The sequence below is a fragment of the Plecotus auritus genome (assembly GCF_963455305.1).
Source record: "Plecotus auritus genome assembly, chromosome: 5".
Lineage (NCBI taxonomy): Eukaryota > Metazoa > Chordata > Mammalia > Chiroptera > Vespertilionidae > Plecotus > Plecotus auritus.
This window is the reverse complement of record NC_137776.1, coordinates 178,394,189-178,417,508: the sequence shown is the minus strand read 5'-3', so window position 1 is coordinate 178,417,508 and position 23,320 is coordinate 178,394,189. Positions and strand designations below refer to the sequence as shown.

The following is a 23,320-nucleotide window of genomic DNA, read 5'->3' as shown; positions in this document are numbered from 1 at the left end:
TACTTGTCTTCAGGCCAAGTGGAAGACAATCACGGCCGTGCTGTGTGCAGTGGGTTTAGTGGGTAGTGGGGAAAGACGGACCAGTCTTCTTTCCTGACCCCAATGGCTCTCACTACCAAATGCCAATGGTCTACACCTTTCTGAGGAGCAGCTACTGAATATTAAAAACACACTTGAACCTGTAAATGTCCACTCTCTGATTTACACAGTTTGTGTTGTACCTAACAATCATGATTTCTTCAACATTTAGCAACCAATCTCACCTAGGTTGTATTGCTGGTAAAACCCTATATTTATGTAACAGATTTTTGCACTGGGCTGTCCAGTTCATTTCCTCACCTTACCAAAGTAGGTAAGAGCTAGAGGGTTATAAAGTCAGAATATTTTGGAGTTATAAAACAGCTTAGGTTTCACTTTTTTGAGAGTAACTGACATTTAAAAGTATCAAAAACGGTGGGTTTTATTAGTCAATTACAGTCACAATACAGTCGTCGTAGATTTCCCCTTCGGTATTCATCCCACCAAACACAAAGCAGAGCAGTGAGTCAGTCTGACTTTCCTCATGTGAGTCACCATCTTGGGTCACTCCTTTGTCAGTGGAGTTCCCTTTCTCAGCATCACAGTTCAGAGTGACAGGATCTGGATCTTCCTCAGAAGTGCCCATCACTGGCCATGGAATGACACACATGCAATGGTCCAATCGTCCACGGGGTAGAGAAGTATCAAATTTAAGTAAGGTCCAATGCTGCTTCTCTGTTAGGGACAAAAAAAAGGAAATGAACAACAAATACTAATGGTAGTGTTACTGCTTTGATGAAGTCATTCCCTAAAAGTTTGGCTTTCATTCCCTTGGATTTAGGTGTGGAGGGACCAAAAAGAAACCAAAGCACTGTGGTACTTTTATTTATTTTTAAAAATATTTTATTGATTTTTTACAGAGGAATAGAGAGAAACATCGATGAGAGAGAAACATCGATCAGCTGCCTCCTGCATACCCCTCACTGGGGATGTGCCCGCAACCAAGGCACATGCCCTTGACCGCAATCGAACCTGGGACCCTTGAGTCCGCAGGCCGATGCTCTATCCACTGAGCCAAACCGGTTAGGGCCACTGTGGTACTTTTAAAAAAATAGTCACATTTGTTTATAAAGACCCATGGCTCTGGCCACATAGCTCAGCTGGTTAGCGCATCATCCTTATACACCAAAGTTGTGAGTTCCATCCTGGTCAGGTCACATGTAAGACTCAACCAATGAGTGCATAAAGCATAAATAAGGAACAACAAATCGATGTTTCCTTCTCTCTCTGTCTCCCCCTTCCTCTCTCACTAAAAATACAAACAATGAAAAATTTTATAAAGACCCCAGGGCACACCTACTTACCTGTGTGATATTGGTACATTGTGTCCAGTGCTCCTGTGGGAGTCATCCCTCCGAAGACATACAGGTGTTTCCCCACAGCCACAGCTGAGTGGGCAGCACAGCCTGTGGGAGCTGCCCCCGTGGGATTTAGTTTCTGCCACCTCATGTCACCTGCCAAGAGAAAGAAAGTGGGCACTCCATAGCCTGGAACGTGCTTTCAAACTTACCAGATTCCTACAGTTCACAAACCAGTCGCTGAACGTCACTGCCTAGGAGCTCTGAGAGGCAATACAGCAAGGTTAGTGTGCAGAAAAATTACTTGGGGGGAGTTTGAAATCCAGTTTGGGTCTCCAGGAAGGGGACTTAATCTATAGTGTTTTTTTTTAAATATATTTTTATTGCCAAAACCGGTTTGGCTCGGTGGATAGAGCGTCGGCCTGCGGACTGAGGGGTCCCGGGTTCGATTCTGGTCAAGGGCATGTACCTTAGTTGCGGGCACATCCCCAGTAGGGGATGTGCAGGAGGCAGCTGATCGATGTTTCTCTCTCATCGATGTTTCTGACTCTCTATCTCTCTCCCTTCCTCTCTGTAAAAAATAAATAAAATATATTTTAAAAAAATATATATATTTTTATTGATTTCAGAGAGGAAGGGCGAGGGAGTGATAGAAACATCAATGATGAGAATCACTGATCAGCTGCCTCCTGCACGCTCCCCACTGAGGACTGAGCCCACAAACCATATGCCCTGACCGGGAATCGAACCATGACCTCCTGGTTCATAGGTCGATGCTCAACCACTGAGCCATGCCAGCTGGGCCTTAGTCTATAGTTTTAATGAGCATTCCAGATGATTCAGATGTAGGTGGTCTTCAGAGCACACTGAGGTCACCTTTGGTGACTATCACCTTTAGCTATCTGGGAGCCCAGAAGTAGGTGAGGTTACATGTGCGTGCGTGTTTTAAATACTAACAGTTCCTTAGAAAGCATCTTTGCCAAGTACTAGCTAGACACTTTAAATATCTTGCTTGCTTAATTCTCATAATGGCCTTATGAAATTGCTATTGCTTTTGCCTACCCTCTTTCTTACAGATAACAAAACAGGATTAGAGAGGGAAAGAGACTTGTCAGAGATCCCACAGCTAGAAGTGGCAGAGCTGGAATTGTACTCAGGTCAGACTCCAAACCTTACGTTCTCTATACTGTAACTTTCTGCCTTCCAACCTATTTCTGCATCTTTTCCAACAAGCATTTAAATGAGGCTGGGAATCACTGGATTTTAGAGTTAGAGATCCACCTGGTTAGGATAGTGGGAAAAAGAGCCAGGAAGTAGTTTCTCCGCACAAGAGATAAGGACTTTCTTTTTAAAGAGTAAGCATTTAAACCTCTTTTGATGGCCTGCAAGAAACACTTCTGTGAAGATATTTTTCATCTGTCAATTTAAGACATGGGTCCAGAGTTGGAAGGGAGAATCACCCAGTCCTGACAAAATTCTAGTCAATGCAGGAATCCCAGCCAGTGTCACCTGGCCTCAGATGTCACCAAACCAGAGAACCCATTGTTTGGCAAGGTAGATGGACACACTGCACAGCAGTTCTCATGCCTTCTGTCCACTGTTCCAATTCTTGTAGTCTGGACCAACCCGAACATGTTCATGTGTTCGTCCATCTATCCTTTAACCGTGGTCGCCAACCGGTGGTCCGCGACCCACTGGTGGTCCGTGAGGTCCGAAAGGTTGGTGACCGCTGCTTTTACAGACAAGCCCTCATCACCCAGACACTGAGCTAAGTGCTACAAATACAATGGGGAACAAAAGAGATCAAGTCTCTGTTCTAAGGAGCTCACAGTCTGAAAGAAGGACCCGGAAGGAGTCCAGGCTTTCTAGGGCACGTCAGCCCTTCAGACACTTTAAGACAATTCTCATGTTCTCCCTAACTTTTCTCTTCCCAGTGTTTTTCACTAATTAGCATGACAGTTCTGGTCATCCGTCTCCAGACATACTAGAAGTTGTCGATGCCTCTCATGGGCCTGGGGTTAATGGCTAATGCCTGAAAGAAATCCAGTTGGGGAACACAAAGTATAAGGAATTTTAATGAAAGAACAGGATTGTTGGAAGGAGGAGATAATTGATAGCGAGGCACATAGCAAAAGCTCAGATGTGATTGCTTTTTTTTTTTTTTTAAATATATTTTATTGATATTTTACAGCGAGGAAGGAAGAGGGATAGAGAGCTAGAAACATCGATGGGAGAGAAACATCGATCAGCTGCCTCCTGCACACCCCCCACTGGGGATGTGCCCGCAACCAAGGTACATGCCCTTGACCGGAATCGAACCTGGGACCCTTCAGTCCGCAGGCCAATGCTCTATCCACTGAGCCAAACCGGTTTCGGCCAGATGTGATTGCTTTTATTGTCATTTATTAGTAGTAGTATTCAGGACACATTTGACTGACTAGTGAAGATTCTGCTGGCTGAACAAGTTACCCACAGCTAGGAGTAAGGCTATATTCTATCAAAGCACATTTTATTTAATTTTAAGCAGACAAGCTCCCATGCCCTCCATCCTACTTACTTATATCAATGCAATGAAGATCATCATAGAATCTGTCCCCTGCCAAGCCTCCATGGATGAAGAGCTTCGTCCCTGCTGCCACCATCACATGACCATGCCGGGGGGATGGAGGTTTTCCAAGTGTCTCTGGCTGTGACCAGGTCAGAGTGTCTAGAAAAGTAATTTTTTTCATTGATATCAGATGACAAAGCTATGAAGCAAGAACACAGGAAATACACCCAGAAAGCAGAGATCCTCCAAGCAGAAAGTGACCTTGGAGTCATTTACTCTGACCCATCTACCCAATCCAGGCCTCCCTCTCTCCACAGCCGTGCAGCCTCTGCTTGGCTACTTCTAGGGCTGGAGAGTTCACTACCTGACATGCCTGCCCTTTCTACTGGGCATGAGAAAATCATTCCTAGGTTTAAATTTAAAAAGACCTCCATCTGGTTGAGTCCAGATCATGTGGCTTCAAAGTTCATGCTTTCAACTACTAAGATCTACCCTTGTCCCTGCAAATGTAAGCTGCAGAACAGTATTTATAATTTGATTCCATGTGTGTGTTTTTAATAATTTCAGGATTCATACATGTTCATATATACTTATATACATGATTTACAAATGCATAGGGAAAGTCTGGAAGGAGAAATTAGGAACTGTCAACAGGGTTTACCTCTGTCTGGGGAGTGAAAAAGAAAGGCTAATGGAGGAAGTTTTATCTTTTTACTTTATAAATTATACTGTTCCAATTTTTTAAATTGACCATTTATACCTTTTTAAATGCAAATTTTGCTGTGGGAAGAAGGTATCAGCTAAGGGTTATGCTGAAGAGTCTAGAAGTGAGACACTCAGCCAGGATGTCATTTTCTTTTTTTTTATTTTCTTTTTTTTTTTTTTTTTAAATTCACACTCGAGGATATTTTCCATTGATTTTTAGAGAGAGTGGAAGAGAGGGAAAGACAGAGAAATATCAGTGTGAGAGAAACACATCAATTGGTTGCCTCCTGCACGCGCCCCGACCAGGGCCAGGCTGGGGAGGAGCCTGCAACTGAGTACGTGCCCTTGACCAGAATCGAACCTGGGACCCTTTGTTCTGCAGGCCGACACTCTATCCACTGAACCCAACCAGCTAGGGCCAGGATGTTTTTCTTTTTAATACATTTTTATTGATTTCAGAGAGGAAGGGAGAGGGGAGAGATAGAAACATCAAAGATGAGATAGAATCACTGATCTGCTGCCTCCTGCACAACCTCTCTGGGGTTTAAGCCCGCACCCTGGGCATGTGCCCTTGACTGGAATAGAACCCAGGACTTTTCAGTCCGCAGGCTGACGTCCTATCCACTGAGCCAAACCAGCGAGGGCGTGGATGTCATTTTCTAACCAGCCGTGGGCAAACTACGGCCCGTGGGCCGGATCCGACCCGTTCGGCTGTTCTATCCGGCCCGTGGAGCCGAAAGAGCGGAGGGTTCTCTTGCTCTCCCCTCCGCTCCTTTACTTTGAATTTATATTAGTTCACACAAACACTCTATCCATGCTTTTGTTCCGGCCCTCCGGTCCAGTTTAAGAACCCATTGTGGCCCTCGAGTCAAAAAGTTTGCCCACCCATGTAACCTCTGCTTCCCACATCAGGTAAGCTGTGGGCCGGGTAAGGGGCAGCCCTGTGTTGCCCACCCGTCCATACTTGCGTCAAACACATGAAGCTTCACATCCTGCACAGGCTGGGTGCCTCTCTCTCCGCCCCCAAAAACATACAGCTGGTTTCCAATGGCTGCCGATGATGTGTGGAATGTTCTTGGGGATGGTGGGGGGGTGCTCGCCTCTGGCGTGGTCCAAGTCCTGGTTTCTGGTCCAAAGAGAATGAAGGCACCTAAAATAACCAGACTGAGGGCCCTTGACCTTGACTTGGGCTGAGCAGCGTCACTTTTCAAACCCCAATCCCCAAGGCGGGCAGTGTAAGGCAAGGCAATGATCTCATGCCACCAAAGTCAAGGATGGGTAAGGGGCAATTCTTAGAATTTGCCCAGATAAACCCAAATTCCAAGACTGAAAAGCCACAATTACAAGTAAGAATGTGGTCGAATTGTTTTTGGAGGCCTTCAAACATCCTCTTTGAACCCTCTTCCACTCTGCTGACTCCTACCCCATGTCATTCAGAGGAACCCATCATCTGCCAAAAGTCATTCCCACCAGATTCTAGAAACCAAATGTGCCAAATTTCCCAGGAAATGTATGTGACCATTAAAAGAAAGTAGACAATAAAAAAATAAAAATAAATAAAGTGTTTTTACGGTTTCAGTGGTTTTACTAGTAATTCCTCCCTACTAAATAATAAGTGCTAAATAAGCATTAGTTTTCCATTTTACAGATAAGGGAATTGAGCAGAGATAGAAGAAGTCACTCATTTAAAGGTGACATGGCTAATAAATGATTGAGTTGGGATTCAAATTCTGTTTCGATAACACTAATATTTAAGTATTTTCCACTCTTCTGACTTGAGAATAAAGTTTTATCACCTGGGTAAGTGTATAGAAGCTTATTTCTTAAAAAAAATATATTTTATTGATATTTTACAGCGAGGAAGGAAGAGGGATAGAGAGCTAGAAACATCGATGAGAGAGAAACATCGATCAGCTGCCTCCTGCACACCTCCCACTGGGGATGTGCCCGCAACCAAGGTACATGCCCTTGACCGGAATCGAACCTGGGACCCTTCAGTCCGCAGGCCGACGCTCTATCCACTGAGCCAAACCGGTTTCGGCAGAAGCTTATTTCTTTTTAGAAGGATGCGTGAATTTTATAGAAATTAATGCATTAATTGAGCACCTTCTTTGTGCAGAATCGTTGCCTTGAGCACTCTGCCATCCCCACTATCCTCACTCAACCGTGGGAGGTGGACAGAAAGTATCTCCACTTTGCAGATGAGGGAACTGAAGTTCTTAAATCCTTTCCTCAGGTCACACAGGGCTTGTGAGTAGCAGAGTAAAGATTTGAACTCAGATCTGTCAAGAATCCCACAATGGGATGGGGGGGTAATGGGGGGGATAAGGACGCATATGTAATACCTTAATCAATAAAGAAATTAAAAAAAAAAAAAAAGACTCCCACACTCGTTCTACCATAACACACCAGGAGTTATTTCTTGCCTGGCAAATTCTGTGCCTTTTGTAAAAATCTTCATTGAATATACAAAGTGACCCATGAAGCAATTGTAATATGTGTGGGACTCAGACATGAACAAGTCTCAGCCTACATCCAAAGCCAAATGAATGTGTCTCTGTAGCTGCAGAGCTTGGGGAGTTTTTGGATCTTAGGGGGAGTTAGAAGGCCCACAACCTTCAGGGTCAGAAGGCCCTGGGATTGTGTTGCTGCCAAGTCAAACAGCAGCACAAATAATCACAAGGGAGTTCTAAGCCATTTGACAGACTTGTCTTAGCAACAAAAGCAACTAATGATTCACTTTCATTTTTCACATTTCTTGGGCACCGTGTCAAATTATGCTTTCTAGGAGAAAGGATCTAGTGGAAAATCAGCTCCTTTGACAGAGGCATTCCAAATTCTCAATGTATTTTATTTAAACAGATGCCATCATTGAAAATCAAAAGGCCAGTATTCTAGATGCATTTCCATCTGCCAAACTATAGCTATATTAACCACAACAACATTATTGAGCATTAACCTTGTGCCAGATATTGAGTTAATTTAAATCCTTGCCAAATTCAACAAGGTAGGAACTATTAATATCCCAAAGTGACAGAGAAGACCAACTATTGTGCAAATAAGTCTATTGTTGATAGAGGTACTGGGCAAGAGTTGACTGTCATGTGAAAAAATGTCCAAGTTACTGCCCTGGCCGGTTTGGCTCAGTGGATAGAGCATCGGCCTGAGGACTGAAGGGTCCCAGGTTCGATTCCGGTCAAGGGCATGTGCCTTGGTTGTGGGCACATCCCCAGTGGGAGGTGTGCAGGAGGCAGCTGATCGATGTTTCTCTCTCATCGATGTTTCTCTCTATCCCTCTCCCTTCCTCTCTGTGAAAAATCAATAAAATATATTTTAAAAAAAATGTCCAAGTTACTAATAATTACCAAAATGAGTATTTAAACAGTCAGATACAAGATGTTTTTGCCTATTTTCCTTTTGCCTCGTTGCTACAGAGTGAGCCAGATGGCTCACCAGCAGCTCTACTGGAGCCATCCGAGGAAATTCGGCCAGGGTTCTCGTTCCTGCCGCGTCTGCTCAAACCGCCACGGTCTGATCCGGAAGTACGGCCTCAACATGTGCCGCCAGTGTTTCCGTCAGTACGCGAAGGACATAGGTTTCATTAAGTTGGACTAAGTGAACTTCCGTGAATGGGTCATTCAAGACATCTACCTTATGACAGAATGCTATCTCTTTGTATAAAATAATAATAAAAAAAACCACCTTCAAATATAAAAAGAAAAAAAGATGTTTTTGCCTAATCAAATTAGCAATGTTTAAAAATGACAAATGCAGTGTCAGTCAGGAGTAAAACAGCACTATTAAACACAGCTGGAGGTAAGTTCAAAAACATCTTTCTGGAGAGCAATTTGGTAGCACATATCAAAAGCCTTAAAGTTCACAATGTGTTTTTTTTTTTAATTTTCATTTCTGGGCATCAATTCTAAGACAATAATTTGAAATACAGTCAATCTCTTCTCAACAAAGAGGTTCACTGCTCTGTTACTTATAATGGCAAGAACCCAAAAACAAAATAGATGTTAAAAAACAGGAGACTGCCGAAACCGGTTTGGCTCAGTGGATAGAGCGTCGGCCTATGGACTGAAGGGTCCCGGGTTCGATTCCGATGTACCTTGGTTGCGGGCACATCCCCAGTGGGGGGTGTGCAGGAGGCAGCTGATCGATGTTTCTCTCTCATCGATGTTTCTAGCTCTCTATCCCTCTCCCTTCCTCTCTGTAAAATGTCAATAAAATATATTAAAAAAACAAAAAACAAAACAGGAGACTTATTGTATTGTCATAAAATGGAGTGTTATGCAGCTACTAAAACTGATGTTAACAAAGCACTGTTGTTAATGGGACATCATTTATGTAAGTAATTATGAAATTAAAAAGAAAAAGGTACAATAGTGTAGTGGTGAAAATAGTATGATCTCAGGCTTATAAAAATGCATACAAAAGACAGAAAGGAAATACACAGAAATGTTAATAGCCTTAATGTCATAGGATTATGGATAGTGTCTGTCCACTTACACTTTTCAAATGTTTTACAATGAATATAAATTAGTAGAGGCCTGGTGCATGAAATTTGTGCAAGGGTAGGGTCCCTAGGCTTGGCTGGTGATCAGGGCCGATCTGTGGGGTGACCAGCGGGGCAACTGGGGGCCCCCGCTGGCACCCGCCTTGGCCAGCCTGGTGCCGCCCACTCGCCAGCCCTGCCCCCCATCACCACTCGCCTCCCGCGAGGCGACCGGTGGGGCAATTGGGGGGTGGCGCCCGCCTGCTGGCTGACCAGCCTTGCCCCCTGATCGCCCCACTGCTGCCTCCGGTCGCCTCCCTCTGCGGGGCGACCAGTGGGGCAATCGGGGGGAGAGGGGAGCCTCCCACTGGCACCTGCCTTGGCTGGTCTGGGGCCTGCGGGCAGCTCCTGCATTGAGCACCTGCCCCTTGTTCCACCATTCGGTTGATTTGCATATTAGGCTTTTATTATATTGGATACGCATAAAGAGAAAACAAAAACACTATTTTAACTGACAAAAGACAAATCCATCTCCCATGGGTGGTTCAGCCACACCTGCTCAGTAGTGATGTGCCTAAACTGCCTCTTCTCCGATAAAACTGCCAGTGAGACTAGAAGGAAATGCTAGTTACTAATAATTATTTGCACTTTTTGGCCAACAAAATATACCAGGAGGATCTAGGTCAGGCACTTTTGGCATTTTAGACCAGATAATTCATTACTGTGGGGTGCTATCCTGTGCAGTACAGAATATATAGCAGCATTTCTAGTCTCTACCCAGTAGATGCCAGTAGCAAACTCCCCTCAACCTTCCCAAGTTGTTTCCAGATATAGCCAAATGTCCCCTGAGGAGCACTATCACCACCGTGAACTAGGTAACAGGTTCTAGCCTGGCTCAGACTCCCTAGAGACTTTAGGAAAGCCACTTCCCCTGGACCTGGGGTGCCCTTGGCATAGCTGTTCTCTGAAGTCTCTTCCAGCTTTGGCTTTTAAGAAGCTGATAACTGAATATGTTACTAGAAAAACAAAATGCAATTCTGCTATTTTGAGATTCTGCTAGAAATTAAAATTCCTGTTTTCTCTGAGGTCAGCAAAGTTCGATGGACAATTCAGTACAATCCAAATGGGATTTGCTACAGGAAATGAACTGAAATTTTATTTATTTATTTATTTAGGTAAATAAAATAACCTTTGGCTACTTACCAGGATTCAGAACTTGTAGGCAATTTCGATTTCCTGACTGGTTGGCACCTCCAAACACCCAGATGCTGTGAGGTGTGCAAGAGGGAACGAAGCTGGCATGCTCATACCGGGGCAAGAGGCCCTCTGAAGTGGCTAAGTCCCACTGGTGTGTTTCTAGAAAACATTTCACCCAGTTTCTAGATTGGGGCTGCCAACTGTTTAGATTGCTTGGCAAACTTAGGGGAGGGGAGGGAAGAGAAAACAGTCAAAAGCATAAATGAACAACCATCAGATCACTTAAAGGGAATGTGGCCAAACTCCAAAGAGTTCTGTATTAGACACTTCAGGGACTATATCCACAAACCCTTTTCTATGGAAACTGCCCCCATTTTCCCAACCACAGGGGTTGAACACAGAACCCGTTTGTACTACAACACCTTGACTTTCTCGCCCTAGCTGATTGGGTCAAAGGTAGCCACTTGACCCCAAATGGGCCAATCAAATACTCTCTCCCGAGAGTGCAGAATTCAAACGAATTCCTGGATTTGGGTGGCCATCTTTACCATGTGCGGACAGGCAGAGAAAGCCAAAGTATGGAGGAGAGAAGAAGAAATATCTACATAAAGAAGATCTCCCCAAAGAGAGTGAGAAAGTAGAAGGTTTTTTTGTTTAATTTTTAGAGATTTGCAATTCCTGCTTCCTCTCTCTCCTAAGATGAGGCTGTATTTCAAACCCTTGGATTCCTCTCTTTACTGGTTTAAAAGAGTTTCTGTTACTCACAACTGAATTATTTCTGGCTAAAACAAGTTCACAGAATAATAATACCTAACCCATTAGTTATTTTAGCTAATAAACCATTTACATAGGACCTTCACGGGCCTATCTTATTGGATCATTACAACTGTAAGTGAACCAATTTTACAGAATACTGAAACCCAGATGGTTTGGACAGGTAAGCCAGAGTCACGAAGCTAGTAAGAGGTGACAACAACAATGTAACTGAACTAGACAATGAGCTTCTTGAGGGCTAGAAGAGATTTATTTTACCTTTGATTCTGGTGCAGGGTGTAGAAATTCAAATGCCTACATAGGAGTGGAGGGAATGTGGCAAATTGGAGCCTGAGAGCCCCATCGATAGGTGGCAGTCAGCTCCGAATAATGGTTGCCATGTAGACACATAGGCCTACAGATGTCAGATCTTCCAAAATTATCAAAAGAAGCCAAACCATTTCGATTTTTATATGTAGACTTCTGCACATTTGGTTGGTAAACAACTCAGATTAAAACAATAACAGGCCGAAACCGGTTTGGCTCAGTGGATAGAGCGTCGGCTTGCGGACTGAAAGGTCCCAGGTTCGATTCCGGTCAAGGGCACGTACCTTGGTTGTGGGCACAACCCCAGTAAGGGGTGTGCAGGAGGCAGCTGATCGATGTTTCTCTCTCATCGATGTTTCTAACTCTCTATCCCTCTCCCTTCCTCTCTGTATAAAATCAATAAAATATATTAAAAAAAAAACACACAAAAAAAACCAATAACAGCAATGTTACATGCACCTAACACAGTGGTCGGCAAACTCATTAGTCAACAGAGCCAAATATCAACAGCACAACGACTGAAATTTCTCTTGAGAGCCGAAAACCGACTTCTGCGCATGGGCCACGAAGTTTTAATCGCACTGTACGTGTACGCCCGCACGTGGTATTTTATGGAAGAGCCACATTCAAGGGGCCAAAGAGCCGCATGTGGCTCGCGAGCCGCAGTTTGCCGACCACTGACCTAACAAAACATGTATGTGTCAGCAGTTTTCTTCTGCCATTGCGTATAGTACATAGAAGTTACTACTTATCAGTCCATCCATCCATTCAAATACTTATAAAGCACTTACTCTGTGCCAGGTGCTATTGTTAGTGGCTGGGGATATAATGATGAGCAATATAGCCATGTTTCTTGTTTCCAAGGAGCTTATACTCTTGTGGGGAAGGCAGATGAGAAACAAACACACGAGATAAGGGCTGTGAAGGGAGATAAGGATGGGAAAGTACAAGATACTATGAAAATATAGAGGGTGGTGGTGACATTGTGACTTATATTCAGAAATATATGTATCTGACCTTCATCACTTCTAGGCACAGAGCTCCTAAAACCCTTGGAACTTCCTAAGTGATAAGATCAGTAAAGGTGTCTTATGCAACAAGCCCCTGTCAATCACACCTGAGCTTGTTAGGGCGGTGACTTTATGAAAAGCCTCTAAGGTTGAGACTGGTTGCCAAGGAAACCAACTCTATGATTAGAGGGTTGGAACTTTCAGCCCTCACCCCTGCCCCATCTCTGGTTGTTACCTGTACTTCTGACTGACTGGTTATATTTCAAAGTTTCCCATGACCCCCTCTCCTCAGGTTCAATTAATTTTCAAGCACTGGGTCACAGAACTCAGAGAAACATGTTGCTTGATCACCAGTTTACTATAAAAGAATATTTAGCCGAAACCGGTTTGGCTCAGTGGATAGAGCGTCGGCCTGCGGACTGAAGGGTCTCGGGTTCGATTCCGGTCAAGGGCATGTACCTTGGTTGCGGGCACATCCCCAGTGGGAGGTGTGCAGGAGGCAGCTGATCGATGTTTCTCTCTCATCGATGTTTCTAGCTCTCTATCCCTCTCCCTTCCTCTCTGTAAAAATATCAATAAAATATATTTAAAAAAAAAAAAGAATATTTAACTCAGGAACAGCCAGATGGAAGAGATGCACAGGGCAAGGTATATGGGAACGAAGGTGGTGCTTCCATGCCCTCTCTAGGTGCGCCACTCTCCCTACATCTCCATGTGTTCACCACCTTGGATGCTCTCTCTCTCTGAACCCTGTCGTTCTGGGGTTTTATGAAAGCTTTATTACATAGTCATGGCTGATTAAAGCATTGGCCACCAGCAATTGATTCAACCACCCGCTCCTCTCTCCTCCCTAGAGGTGGGGAGGGGAGATGGGGAGAGTATTACTGAAAGTTCCAACTCTCTAGTCACCAGGTTAGGTGTCCTGGTGACCAGCCCACATCCTTAGGTACTTTCCCAAAGTCACCTCATTACTATAACAAAAGACGCCTTTATGACTCTCAATACTTCGGAAATTCCAAGGGTGTGGGGAGCTGTGAGCCAAGAACTATGGACAAAGACTAAATATGTATTTCTTTCTTTTTTTTTTTTTAATATATTTTACACTTTTTTTACAGAGAGGAAGGGAGAGGAATAGAGAGTTAGAAACATCAATGAGAGAGAAACATCGATCAGCTGCCTCCTGCACACCTCCCACTGGGGATGTGCCCGCAACCAAGGTACGTGCCCTTGACCGGAATCGAACCTGGGACCCCTCAGTCCGCAGGCCGACGCTCTATCCACTGAGCCAAACCGGTTTCGGCTAAATATGTATTTCTTATAAATCACAATATCAGAAATCTGAAAGATGCATAGTAGCCAGGTGATGAGAAAGGGACGAGCCCTCCAAGCAGAGGGAATAATAATACACGCAAAGGTTTGGAGACCAGAATTCAAGATGTGCTCAAGAATCCAAAGGACACGCAGTGTAGCACATGGGGATTTGGGAAAGCCATGAAATAAAGTTGGGAAAGGCTTGACATGCAGGAGTGACACAGTCAGATTTGTATTTTAGACAATACTCTCTGGCTAAGTATGGAAAATGCACTGTAGACGGGGCTAAACTTGGAAGCAGGAAGACCAGAGAGGAGGCTGTTGTAACCTAGTGGAGAGATGACAATTCCTGGACTACAGCAGTAGTGGAAATGGACAGACATGGATGAAGAGAGAACTATTTAGGACTTAGTGGTTAATTGGATGTGTGGATGGAAGAGGAGGTGGAGTCATCAATGTCTCCCAGAGAAATAGTTGATAAATGAATGGCTGGATGTCCAGGGCTCCATACGGACTCTTTCTCTCAAAACACGATGTATTGGTTGGGTGCTCTGCTGAGACCTTAGGGACTTCTCAGTAATGTTCATTTACTTAGAGGAAAACCCTGCTGTGTGTTCTGAACTGGTGTTCCTAGGAATGCTCTGGTCCTGGCCAGCACCACAAAGCCCTGCTCTCTGGCTACAGGCACATGCTCTGCCACTGCTGGTCTTACCCAGGTCCATGGTGTGCACATCTGAGAAGCTCCTGTTTGGATCTGCTCCCCCAACAATGAAGACCTTCCCTCTCTTGGCATCACCAACGGGGGGTAAATACGAGCAGCTGTGGCCAACCCGAGCACATGGGCTGTCTCCAGGGGGGGTCAACGTGTACCTGCCAAAGGAAGGATGTATTCAGGAGGCCTGAGCAGAGAATAAATGCAGCAGTGTGTTCTTCCTATGCCTCATGAAATATTCATAATAATGACGGTCTTATACAGACACAGAACACTTTAAACTGTGTCCAGCAAAGCAGCATTTCCATTTGCACATAACCTTTGACTTTCCAATTTTGTTATTACTTTTACCTCACATTAACTTAATGGTGATGCACTGGGGTAGTAACTGTCCCCATCTGGTAGATAAACTGACACCCAGAAACGTTCAGTGGGGTGTCCGAGCACAGGATGGTAGTTCTGAGCATAGTTTGTGAATTCAGATGGACCCAGTTCAAGTCTCAGTTCAGGTGCTTTCTAGATGTGTGACCTTTTGGAAGTCACTTAACCTTTCTGAACTGAAATTTCCTTATTTGTAAAATGATAGCAATAGTTCTTACCTGCGAAGAGTAAGATGAAGTCTTGTAACAGTGCAGGGAAGGACTCAGTAAATGGTGGCTAGAGCTTTATGTGCAATCACACAGGAACCTACAGCCCCAGCGCTCTTGCCACTAGACCATGGTGCTTCCTGTTCTCAAGTAATATCCACCAGAGTTTACTGATTTTAAGAGCTGATGGAAGCCAAAGCTAGGACTTTGGAAAGTCAAATAAAATTAACATCTGCTCTCAAGTAATATCCACCAGAGTTTACTGATTTTAAGAGCTGATGGAAGCCAAAGCTAGGACTTTGGAAAGTCAAATACAGGACCCAGTTATTCCACTCTTTAAAGTTATTCTGAATTATGACTGAGAAATCGTACTTCAAGCTTCCTGGTTGGAAAAGACAATCCTGTAGCTATTTCTGAGGCCCTGTCTCATCTGACCTCTTTGGCTCCTTCTTCCTTCTTGTGCCTTCTCCTTACCTAGCTGCCCCACTCTCCTCCTTTTTGGTTCTCTACCCACTTTTCCGGGGGCTCTTCCTGTTTCCTTCTCTGACTCCTTTCCCACCAGCCTTCTAACCCTCAGTACCCTTGGGTTGTCTTTTCAGCCTATGTTTGCTTACCTGATCTATTTTACCTATATGGATGACTTCAATTATCACCTATCTATATATTCGTCAGTGATTTCCAAAATCTCTGTTTCTTTCCCCGACCTCTGGTCTGATGTTCAGATTCACAGATCCCATTACACCTGAATAATTACTAACAACATACCCTGCATGCTGCTAACTTCATTACAACCCCAGTTGCACTTAATCTGCACAAAACCCCTTTGAGGACAGTACTATGATCATCATCATTTGAGTTTTACAACTGAGGACCCAAGGCTTGGGTAAGGTTAAATAACTTAGCCATCCAGACACATGGTGAATAAGACAACAAAAGGTCCCTGCCTTCATAGCCCTTAAAGACTAGTTGAGAAGAGAAACATTAAACAGGTAAGTTCACAAATATCTGTTTCAATTGCGCTATAAAGGAGTACAGGGTATACAGTATTAGAACATATCATAGGGGCACCTTACCCTGTAAGGAAGTAGGGGAGGTAGGTAGTCAGGGAAGGCTTTCATTTCATTTGAACTGAAATCTGATGTATGGATAGAAGTTAGTTGGACAAAGGGAGTCACAAAAGATGGAGGGAAAGAGTGATCCAGGTACAGGGACCAGCACATACAGTTGCTGAGTGGGACAATGCAAGGCATGTTAAGGAAGAGAAAGAGAACAAAGGATGAGCACAGGGATTTGAGGTCGGAAAGACAGGCTGCAGGGGCAGATCATGCAGGGCCCGGTGGGCCATTTTAAGGACTCTGGTTTTGACCCTAAGACCAATGGGGAGGCACAAAAGGGTTTTAAACTAGGGAATGCCCTGGTCAGATTTATGTGGTGTGGAGGGCAAGAGTGGACACAGGGAAGCCAGATTGAAGACTCTCTTCCAAGGTCCTGCAGAAGCTCTGCCCCATCCATCTCTACAGCCTTCTATGGTCCCTGCTTCAGCACAGATCACATTTCATCACCATCACCTGCTTCGTGTGTTAGCCCCCACTACAGTGAGACTATTCACCTTTGTATATTCAGCACCTACACAGCAGCTGCCCCTGTCAGGCCAGTGCTAGTTATTGAATGAAGGGTTGATTGAGCAAGCAGCCCAGAAACTGGGAAGCCAGTTAAATCCAAAGCCGATTCCCTGAATATCTTAAAAATGAGTCACAGCTTGGGGGGAAGACACAGTGTTGAAGCTGAGGATGCCAGATGGTCAGGGCCTTCCTCTTCCTGGTAAGTGGACTTTAATAAAATTAACATCTGCTCTGATAATTATTGCCCCACTACCTTTCCTCTGAAGACCTTCTCAAATGGTTTGAGGCTAATTACCAGAAACTACAGACAGTTTTATCTCTACCCTTTTCAATAGATGTTTAAATATGTTAGTAAACCACTTATAAATGAAACAAAAACTTATGTTTTTCTCTGTCTGAATCCTTCGTTACAGACCATGTTGCTTTCCTGGGCTTGTCTCCAGGCTCCAAGGCTGGCAGCTGCTTCATGGTGTTCTACATACAAGAAAAGAAAGGCACTTTTTAGCAATTTATGATTATCTTCTACCTAACACACAAAATTAGTTCACTTCCCTCTTTAAAACCTTTCCTGTTGATGTACCAATTTCTAGGATCTGATAAATTTGAATAAGCATTACTAACCTTTTGATAGCAAGTTATATTTGAGAGGCAAATATAAACACAACTTTAACACAATTACAGAAGTGTTTTGGCTAAAGTTTTCAGTGTCTATAATTTTCATGCAGAAGAGGCATACATCAAAATAAATTTTCAGCCTGGCCGGTGTGGCTCAGTGGTTGAGCATCGACCTATGAACCGGGAGGTCAGGGTTCAATTCCCAGTCAGGGCACATACCCGGGTGGCGGGCTTAATCCCCAGTGTGAGGCGTGCAGGAGGCAGCCGATCCATGATTCTCTCTCATCATGGATGCTTCTCTCTCTCACCCTTTCCCTTCCTTTCTGAAATCAATAAAAATATATTTAAAAAAAGAATGATTCTTTCTAAAATAATAATAATAATAAAATTTCAGAGGTCAAGCTTATCTTTATCAAAAGATAAAACATTTCCAAAGGCTGACAAATAGGGAACTCTAGAATAAATCCTAGCCTCATCATCACAGTTTTCTGATGTCAAACTTTTTTCCAGAAACTCCACAGTTTCGTGCTATATTTGTTGTTCCTCTAACATGACAAGCCCTTTCATAACTTGCATCTCCTGCTGTTTTCCTTACCTGAAATGTTCCTTTCCTTCCTTTCAACCAGCAAACTCCTAGGTCACCTCCACAACCCGGTTGGAATGAACCCTCTTCAGTAAAATCTTCACTGATTTGCTGCTTTCCACTTAACATCCTCAAATTACTTCCTTCTCCCTCTGAAGGTATCTATTAAACCACCATCATTGCAGGGATCACCGTGAATGTAATTGCCTACGTAAAAGTCTCTAGACTAGATTCTAGACTAAATTCCAAGAGAGCTGGGCCTGCCGAATTCCTTCAGAAAATCTACCTATGAGTCAGGCATAGAGTAGAATTGAAGGATGAGTGAATGAAGAAAGTGGATGAGATTTCTGGGAGATGGACAAATCCAACCTTGGCCCTAAGCCACTGCCTCTGTCCCCAAAGCCTAAAAGCTCAGTGGGATTAACTTCGTGTGGGCGGGGATATCTCCAGTCTCGTCTCCGCGTGGTAGTGACAGGGGCTAGGAGACAGGGTCGGGAGAGACCAGGCCAGCTCCTTTCCATCCATGTGCCCAGGCCAGAGCCGGAGGAGGCCCTCTCCAATCCGGCCCGGGCCCACTTCCACTCCCGTAAAGAATGAGGCCGCCCCCACCCCAAGATCCTGTCCTGTGACCCTCCCCCCCCAGTCCCAGACCGCATTACCTGCAGCGGCTTGGGCCAGTCCCGAGCTGTAGCTCCGCCCCAACGTGGGCGGGGCTTAGGTCGTCACTCAGTCCCAGACCCCGGAAAAGCGAGGCAACCAACTGCTCCCCTCCGCCCCACTTGCAGGGTCCAGCCCCCAGGGATCGCCCTTAAAGGGGACGGGGCGGGGCCCTCCAGGCTGGGACGTGGACTGTTCATTTCCGGGGCACCAATTAGGCCGGCTGTTTTCGGGGTCTTAACCTGCCTGCGGAGTCAGAAAACCAGGTCTACTTGGAAAGTATTTACAAGAGAAATGCTGGAGGTTGGACGTCCACGTGGGTGACCCGATTGTGGGTTATCCTAAAGGGGCTGGGATATTTTCAGTTCCAGCGGCTGTTAGAAATGGTTTCTGATGAGCTATGAAGATGGAAGCCAGAGCTGCTTAAGAGAGCCCGCCTGTGAATGAAGCCAACACAGGAAATAAGAGGGCCAGGAGATGGAGCGTGCCTGGATCCAGCCGTGCCTGAAGCCAAAATTACCTATTTGAACATTTCATTTATGTGAGCGAGAAGTTTTCTTTCTTAAGCTAATTTGACTTCTTAATTTTACTCCTTATAAATAAGACTCCTAGTAAATGACCTCTCGGTAGGAAAAAAAAAAAAAAAAAGGAAATGGTTTCTGAAAGGGAGAGTTAAGGATGCTTTACCAAGTGAGAAATCTCTCTGTGCAGCCTTCGGGCCAGTTCAAGTTTTACCGCCTTAAACGGCTAACTCATTCCAGAATCAGCGTGTATAATAACCATGGCAGGTACTATGGAGAACCAGACAAGGTCCCGGCCCCCTGGAGTTTACAATCGAACTAGAGAGAGCGGTTAAAGAAAAACAAACAACTAGGTACATTTGTAAAAAAGTGCAAGGAATAGAAAGTCCATCCATGAGAGTATCCTTGGGTAAGTTACTTTTCTCTGGGCCTCGCTGTCGCTCCTGTAGGACGGAGCTAAGATTTCTGTCACAAGGTTATGGTGGGGAATACATGAGCTAATGTATTTAAAGGGTTCAGTGCCCAGCCGCTGGTGCAGAGCTGGTCCTCTGTAAAGTGTAATGTTCTTCCTAGCTATAAACCAACTCTAGACACCAGTCCTGAATGGGAAGTATTCATCTGCATTATCTCTGGTCTCCATAACCATCGGTTCTCTGTGGCTTTCCTCAAAATGGATAGGTGGCTCACCTGTGTCTATGTTTTAGAGAATCTCGAAACCACTTAGGAGGGTTGAGGCCAGTTGTATCCTAGGAAACAGCCAAGGAAAAAAACAACAGGAACTCCGTAAGTACAGCTATAGCTTAGTGGGAAGAAGAAAGACACACTTGGGTTCAAATCCAGGCTCCAGCACTAACCATCTAACCCTGACATTTGGCAAGTTCATTACCCGCTCCGAGCCCTAGTTTCCTCCTCTCTACAATGGGGAATAGTAATACGTACCTCCCAGAGGGAGCAGCTGTGAGGATTTGATAGTACAGGTGAAAAGCCAACGTGGTAAATCTTCTAGCTACTTGGAACCATAATGAAAATTTATTGACAAAATGGAATGTGAGGTCTGAGCCCTCCTCACTGTTCAAATACCCTATTTCCATCACCTGGCGTCTTTGTGAATGCCCATATTAATGGGAAAATCTCCATTGACTGTCTTCCTAAGAGGAGTTTAGGAATATTCAGTCATTCTGATTTCCTCCAGCAAAGAAAACCAAGGCCAGGTTGGCTCTGCCATATGCTCATGTGCATCTACATGGAGATTTTTGCTCAGAGCTGCAGAATGCTTTGACATCCCCTATGTCTTTTGGCTAGATCCATTTCAAGGTGACATGCTGGAGTTGTGCACAAACAAAAATTGGAAGAGGTTTATGGGCGAAAGAGCAACCAGTTTTAATTGTGGAACCTATGCTTTTAGACTAGAAATCACATTTCAGAAAGTGCTGGAAGGAACTTTTGAGACCTATTTTTTTAAAAATATATTTTTTATTGATTTCTGAGAGGAAGGAAGAGGGAGAGAGAGATAGAAACATCAATGATGAGAGAGAATCATTGATTGGCTGCCTCTTGCACGCACCCCACTGGGGATTGAGCCCACAACCAGGCATGTGCCCTTGACCGGAATCGAACCTGGGACCCTTCAGTCCGCAGGCCGACGCTCCATCCACTGAGCCAAACCGGCTAGGTTGAGAGACCTATTTTTATAATGGAAATCAAGGTCCAGAGAAATTAAAATGACTAACTCACGTATATGGCAGAACCAGGAGCCTACATCTCCTGCTTTGTGCAAGGAAGATTAATAGCATATTCCAGTCAGCAAGCTCTGCACACCGGCTCTGTAAAAAACTATCCAATGTCTCTATTACCTCTTCTAAGGACCTTGCCCACACTCAAGGATGCTTCCCTCTCTCTGCTCTGGATGTCAAGATCCAGACCCATCAACATTCATTGAATGAGATGGGTCTGCAGAATGGAGCTTCTTAATGCCAGTTTGGCAATGTGAACACTACCACCTATTTTCACTAAAAGGGGATACCATCTGCTTTCATTACCTACCTGTTCACTGACTTACCAGCAAGGGAACGAATGATGCTGGTGACACCTTTTCAAGCACTTTATTTGTCCTTCCTAATTCTGAGAAGGTATTTTGGGTAAGATTCATTCCCAGTTACTGAGGTTCAGAGATGAAAAGTGAATTGCCAGCTTTCCAAAAAGGACTGTAATTAAAAAAAAAAAAAAAGTCAAACAACAGTAGTATCTTTTGCTCAATTGGAAGTTGTTTCAACAAGAAACTGAGCATATTCTCCCTATACGTTCCCCCCCCTAAAGTCGTAAATGTTACCTCTTCAGAAAGGCCTTTCTTGTCCATCCAATACTCAGAACTAACACATTGCACCCACTGTGTACATAACATTGTTTTAAGCCCTTCCCATAGTAACTCTATTAAATGTCAGTACAAGCTTATAAGGTAAGTAGTATTCTTGTCATCTCCATATGAAGTAGACACTGTTATTACAATTTCCATATTGTAACTGAGTAAACTGGTGAACAGAAAGGATAAATAACTTTGCCAAAATAACGTGGTGAGTAATAGACTTCAACTCTGGCTATCTGATGCTTGAGTTGGTTGGAGCATTTTTAAAAAATCCTCACCGGAGGACATGCTTTTTATTGTTTATAGAAGGAGAGGAAGGGAGAGAGAGACACAGAGAAACATTGATGTGAAAGAGAAACATCGATGGGTCGCCTCCCGTGCACGCCCCCACCGGGTTCAAACCGGCAACCCAGGTAGGTGTCTTGACCACAATCGAACCGCAACCTTTTAGCGCAGGGGATGATGCTCCATCCAACCGAAGCCACCCGGCCAGGGTCAGACTTACCTAGTTTTTAATTAGAGATGTTCGGGTGAGAGAATGCTTAAATGGGTCAAAGTGAGAAACCAGGGAATGGCTAGGGTTACCTACTTCGTTGTTTTGCTCGGAAAAGCCTCGCTGGGTCCCCAGAGGTGAAAGTCTGGAGAAAGAAAACGGGAGGAAAACAGGAGTATCTCGTATCAAAACTACAAATCCCAGCCCGCCCCGCGGCAGCCAACTATGGGTCCCGGCAGGTTTCATTGTCCCGAAGGAACCCCTCAGGGCCTGCCGCCGGAGTTCCGCGGGAGAAGGCGTGGGGCGTGTCCAGGCGGCGGGGAGACCTAGGTCAAGCTCTACGTCGCTGCGCAGTCGTCTCTCACGGGCCGGACGTGACGCAGGGAGAGTTCCGGCTTCGGCCTCTGCCGCTGCCGCCGCTACTTCAGCCGCTGCCGCTACCGCCACCGCCGCCGCTGCCGTCGTCGGGGCTAGTTCTTCCTAAAATGGCGCCCCTAGACTTGGACAAGTATGTGGAGATAGCGCGGCTGTGCAAGTATCTTCCAGAGAACGACCTGAAGGTAAGCTCGGTCGGGGCGGGAGCGCTGCTGGTCGGGTTCGCCCCTTCCGGCAGTGGGGCGCCCGCCGGCCCGCCCTTCTCGACGCGGGACCCCCGCCGGCCTCTCGTCCCGTCTCGGTGGAGGGCCTGACGCGGTGCTGAGCGACCCGGTCCCTTTTGGCGTCGCGCGGACAGCGGGGGTTGTCGGAAGAGCCGGAGTCCCCCGAGTGCCGTCCCGGTTCCGTAGCGGGGATCCTGAGGGATGTCGCGGCCTCTGTCCCAGGGTCGCCCCTCCTGGCCTTCGGGCCGCCGCAGGGCTCCGAACCCTAACAGCCGTGCAAAGAAGACTGCCCTCCTCTGACCCCATCCCCGGTCTCTCGGAGTCCGAACCGAGCCACAGTGGCCGTGCCCTCGGGATGGGGTCATCCCTCCGGAGGTGGTGACAGGAGCGCGGGTGGCCGGCGTGTGACAGATGTCCGGGCCTTGGGAACGCGCCCCGGTGGGCGAGATGTGAGAGAACGTCAGGGCGTCCCTCTGGTCCTGCCACTCCTCCCAATTGTTCTTCACAAGCGTTGGCTTTCTTCTGCTAAGTCAGATGCGAATCCCGTTTTTCCTGGACGTTGTTGAGCTCATTTAAGTGGACAAAGCTAATTTAAGTGGACAATTTAGTAGTCCCTCAATAAATTACAAATACTTTTCTGTTTTTTAAGTTGTTCCCCCATGATCCCTTCTTAACTCGGGATTGCATTTTCTTGGTGTCCTAAAAGAGGTGAGTTTTTTGTTGCCGCCGAGTCTAAGTAACAGTAAATGTGTGCGTGTGTGGCTAAAGGAATGAATGTAGGTCTTTTGACAAGTCTTTCTATTTTTGTGCGTTTGTTGAAACTAGGGCTTAGGTGCCTAGTTAG

At 45.2% G+C, this 23,320-nt stretch overlaps 3 protein-coding genes across 6 annotated transcripts in view; 2 read left to right on the top strand and 1 right to left on the bottom strand.

The window, feature by feature from the left end:
• Nucleotides 1–387: 387 nt before the first annotated feature.
• Nucleotides 388–22,177, bottom strand: RABEPK (Rab9 effector protein with kelch motifs). 4 transcript variants are annotated; one of them, XM_080669676.1, is made up of 10 exons: nucleotides 21,974–22,173; nucleotides 21,082–21,226; nucleotides 19,710–19,768; nucleotides 17,062–17,120; nucleotides 14,438–14,595; nucleotides 10,331–10,483; nucleotides 5,594–5,755; nucleotides 3,934–4,083; nucleotides 1,383–1,532; nucleotides 421–753 (listed from the first exon to the last, which is right to left on the bottom strand). In XM_080669676.1, exons 4-10 carry the CDS (start codon nucleotides 17,112–17,114, stop codon nucleotides 464–466), a joined length of 1,116 nt encoding a protein of 371 aa, XP_080525802.1. In that variant the 5' UTR covers nucleotides 17,115–17,120; nucleotides 19,710–19,768; nucleotides 21,082–21,226; nucleotides 21,974–22,173; the 3' UTR covers nucleotides 421–463. The 4 variants fall into 4 exon arrangements, with proteins under 4 accessions (XP_080525803.1, XP_080525802.1, XP_080525801.1 ...); XM_080669675.1 differs by lacking the exon at nucleotides 19,710–19,768 and having other exon boundaries at nucleotides 21,974–22,177; XM_080669677.1 differs by lacking the exons at nucleotides 19,710–19,768; nucleotides 21,082–21,226; nucleotides 21,974–22,173 and adding an exon at nucleotides 18,504–18,661 and having other exon boundaries at nucleotides 388–753.
• LOC308249060 (small ribosomal subunit protein uS14-like) lies at nucleotides 8,022–8,323 on the top strand. The gene has a single exon (XM_080669679.1). The coding sequence runs from the start codon at nucleotides 8,026–8,028 to the stop codon at nucleotides 8,242–8,244; it is 219 nt and encodes a 72-aa protein (XP_080525805.1). The 5' UTR covers nucleotides 8,022–8,025; the 3' UTR covers nucleotides 8,245–8,323.
• The window catches only part of PPP6C (protein phosphatase 6 catalytic subunit), a 24,029-nt gene continuing 22,858 nt past the window's right edge, over nucleotides 22,150–23,320 (top strand). The window contains exon 1 of the mRNA XM_080669678.1: nucleotides 22,150–22,437. Within this exon, the coding sequence (XP_080525804.1) occupies nucleotides 22,363–22,437 (75 nt within the window). The 5' untranslated portion in view covers nucleotides 22,150–22,362. The remainder of the gene's footprint in view (nucleotides 22,438–23,320) is intronic.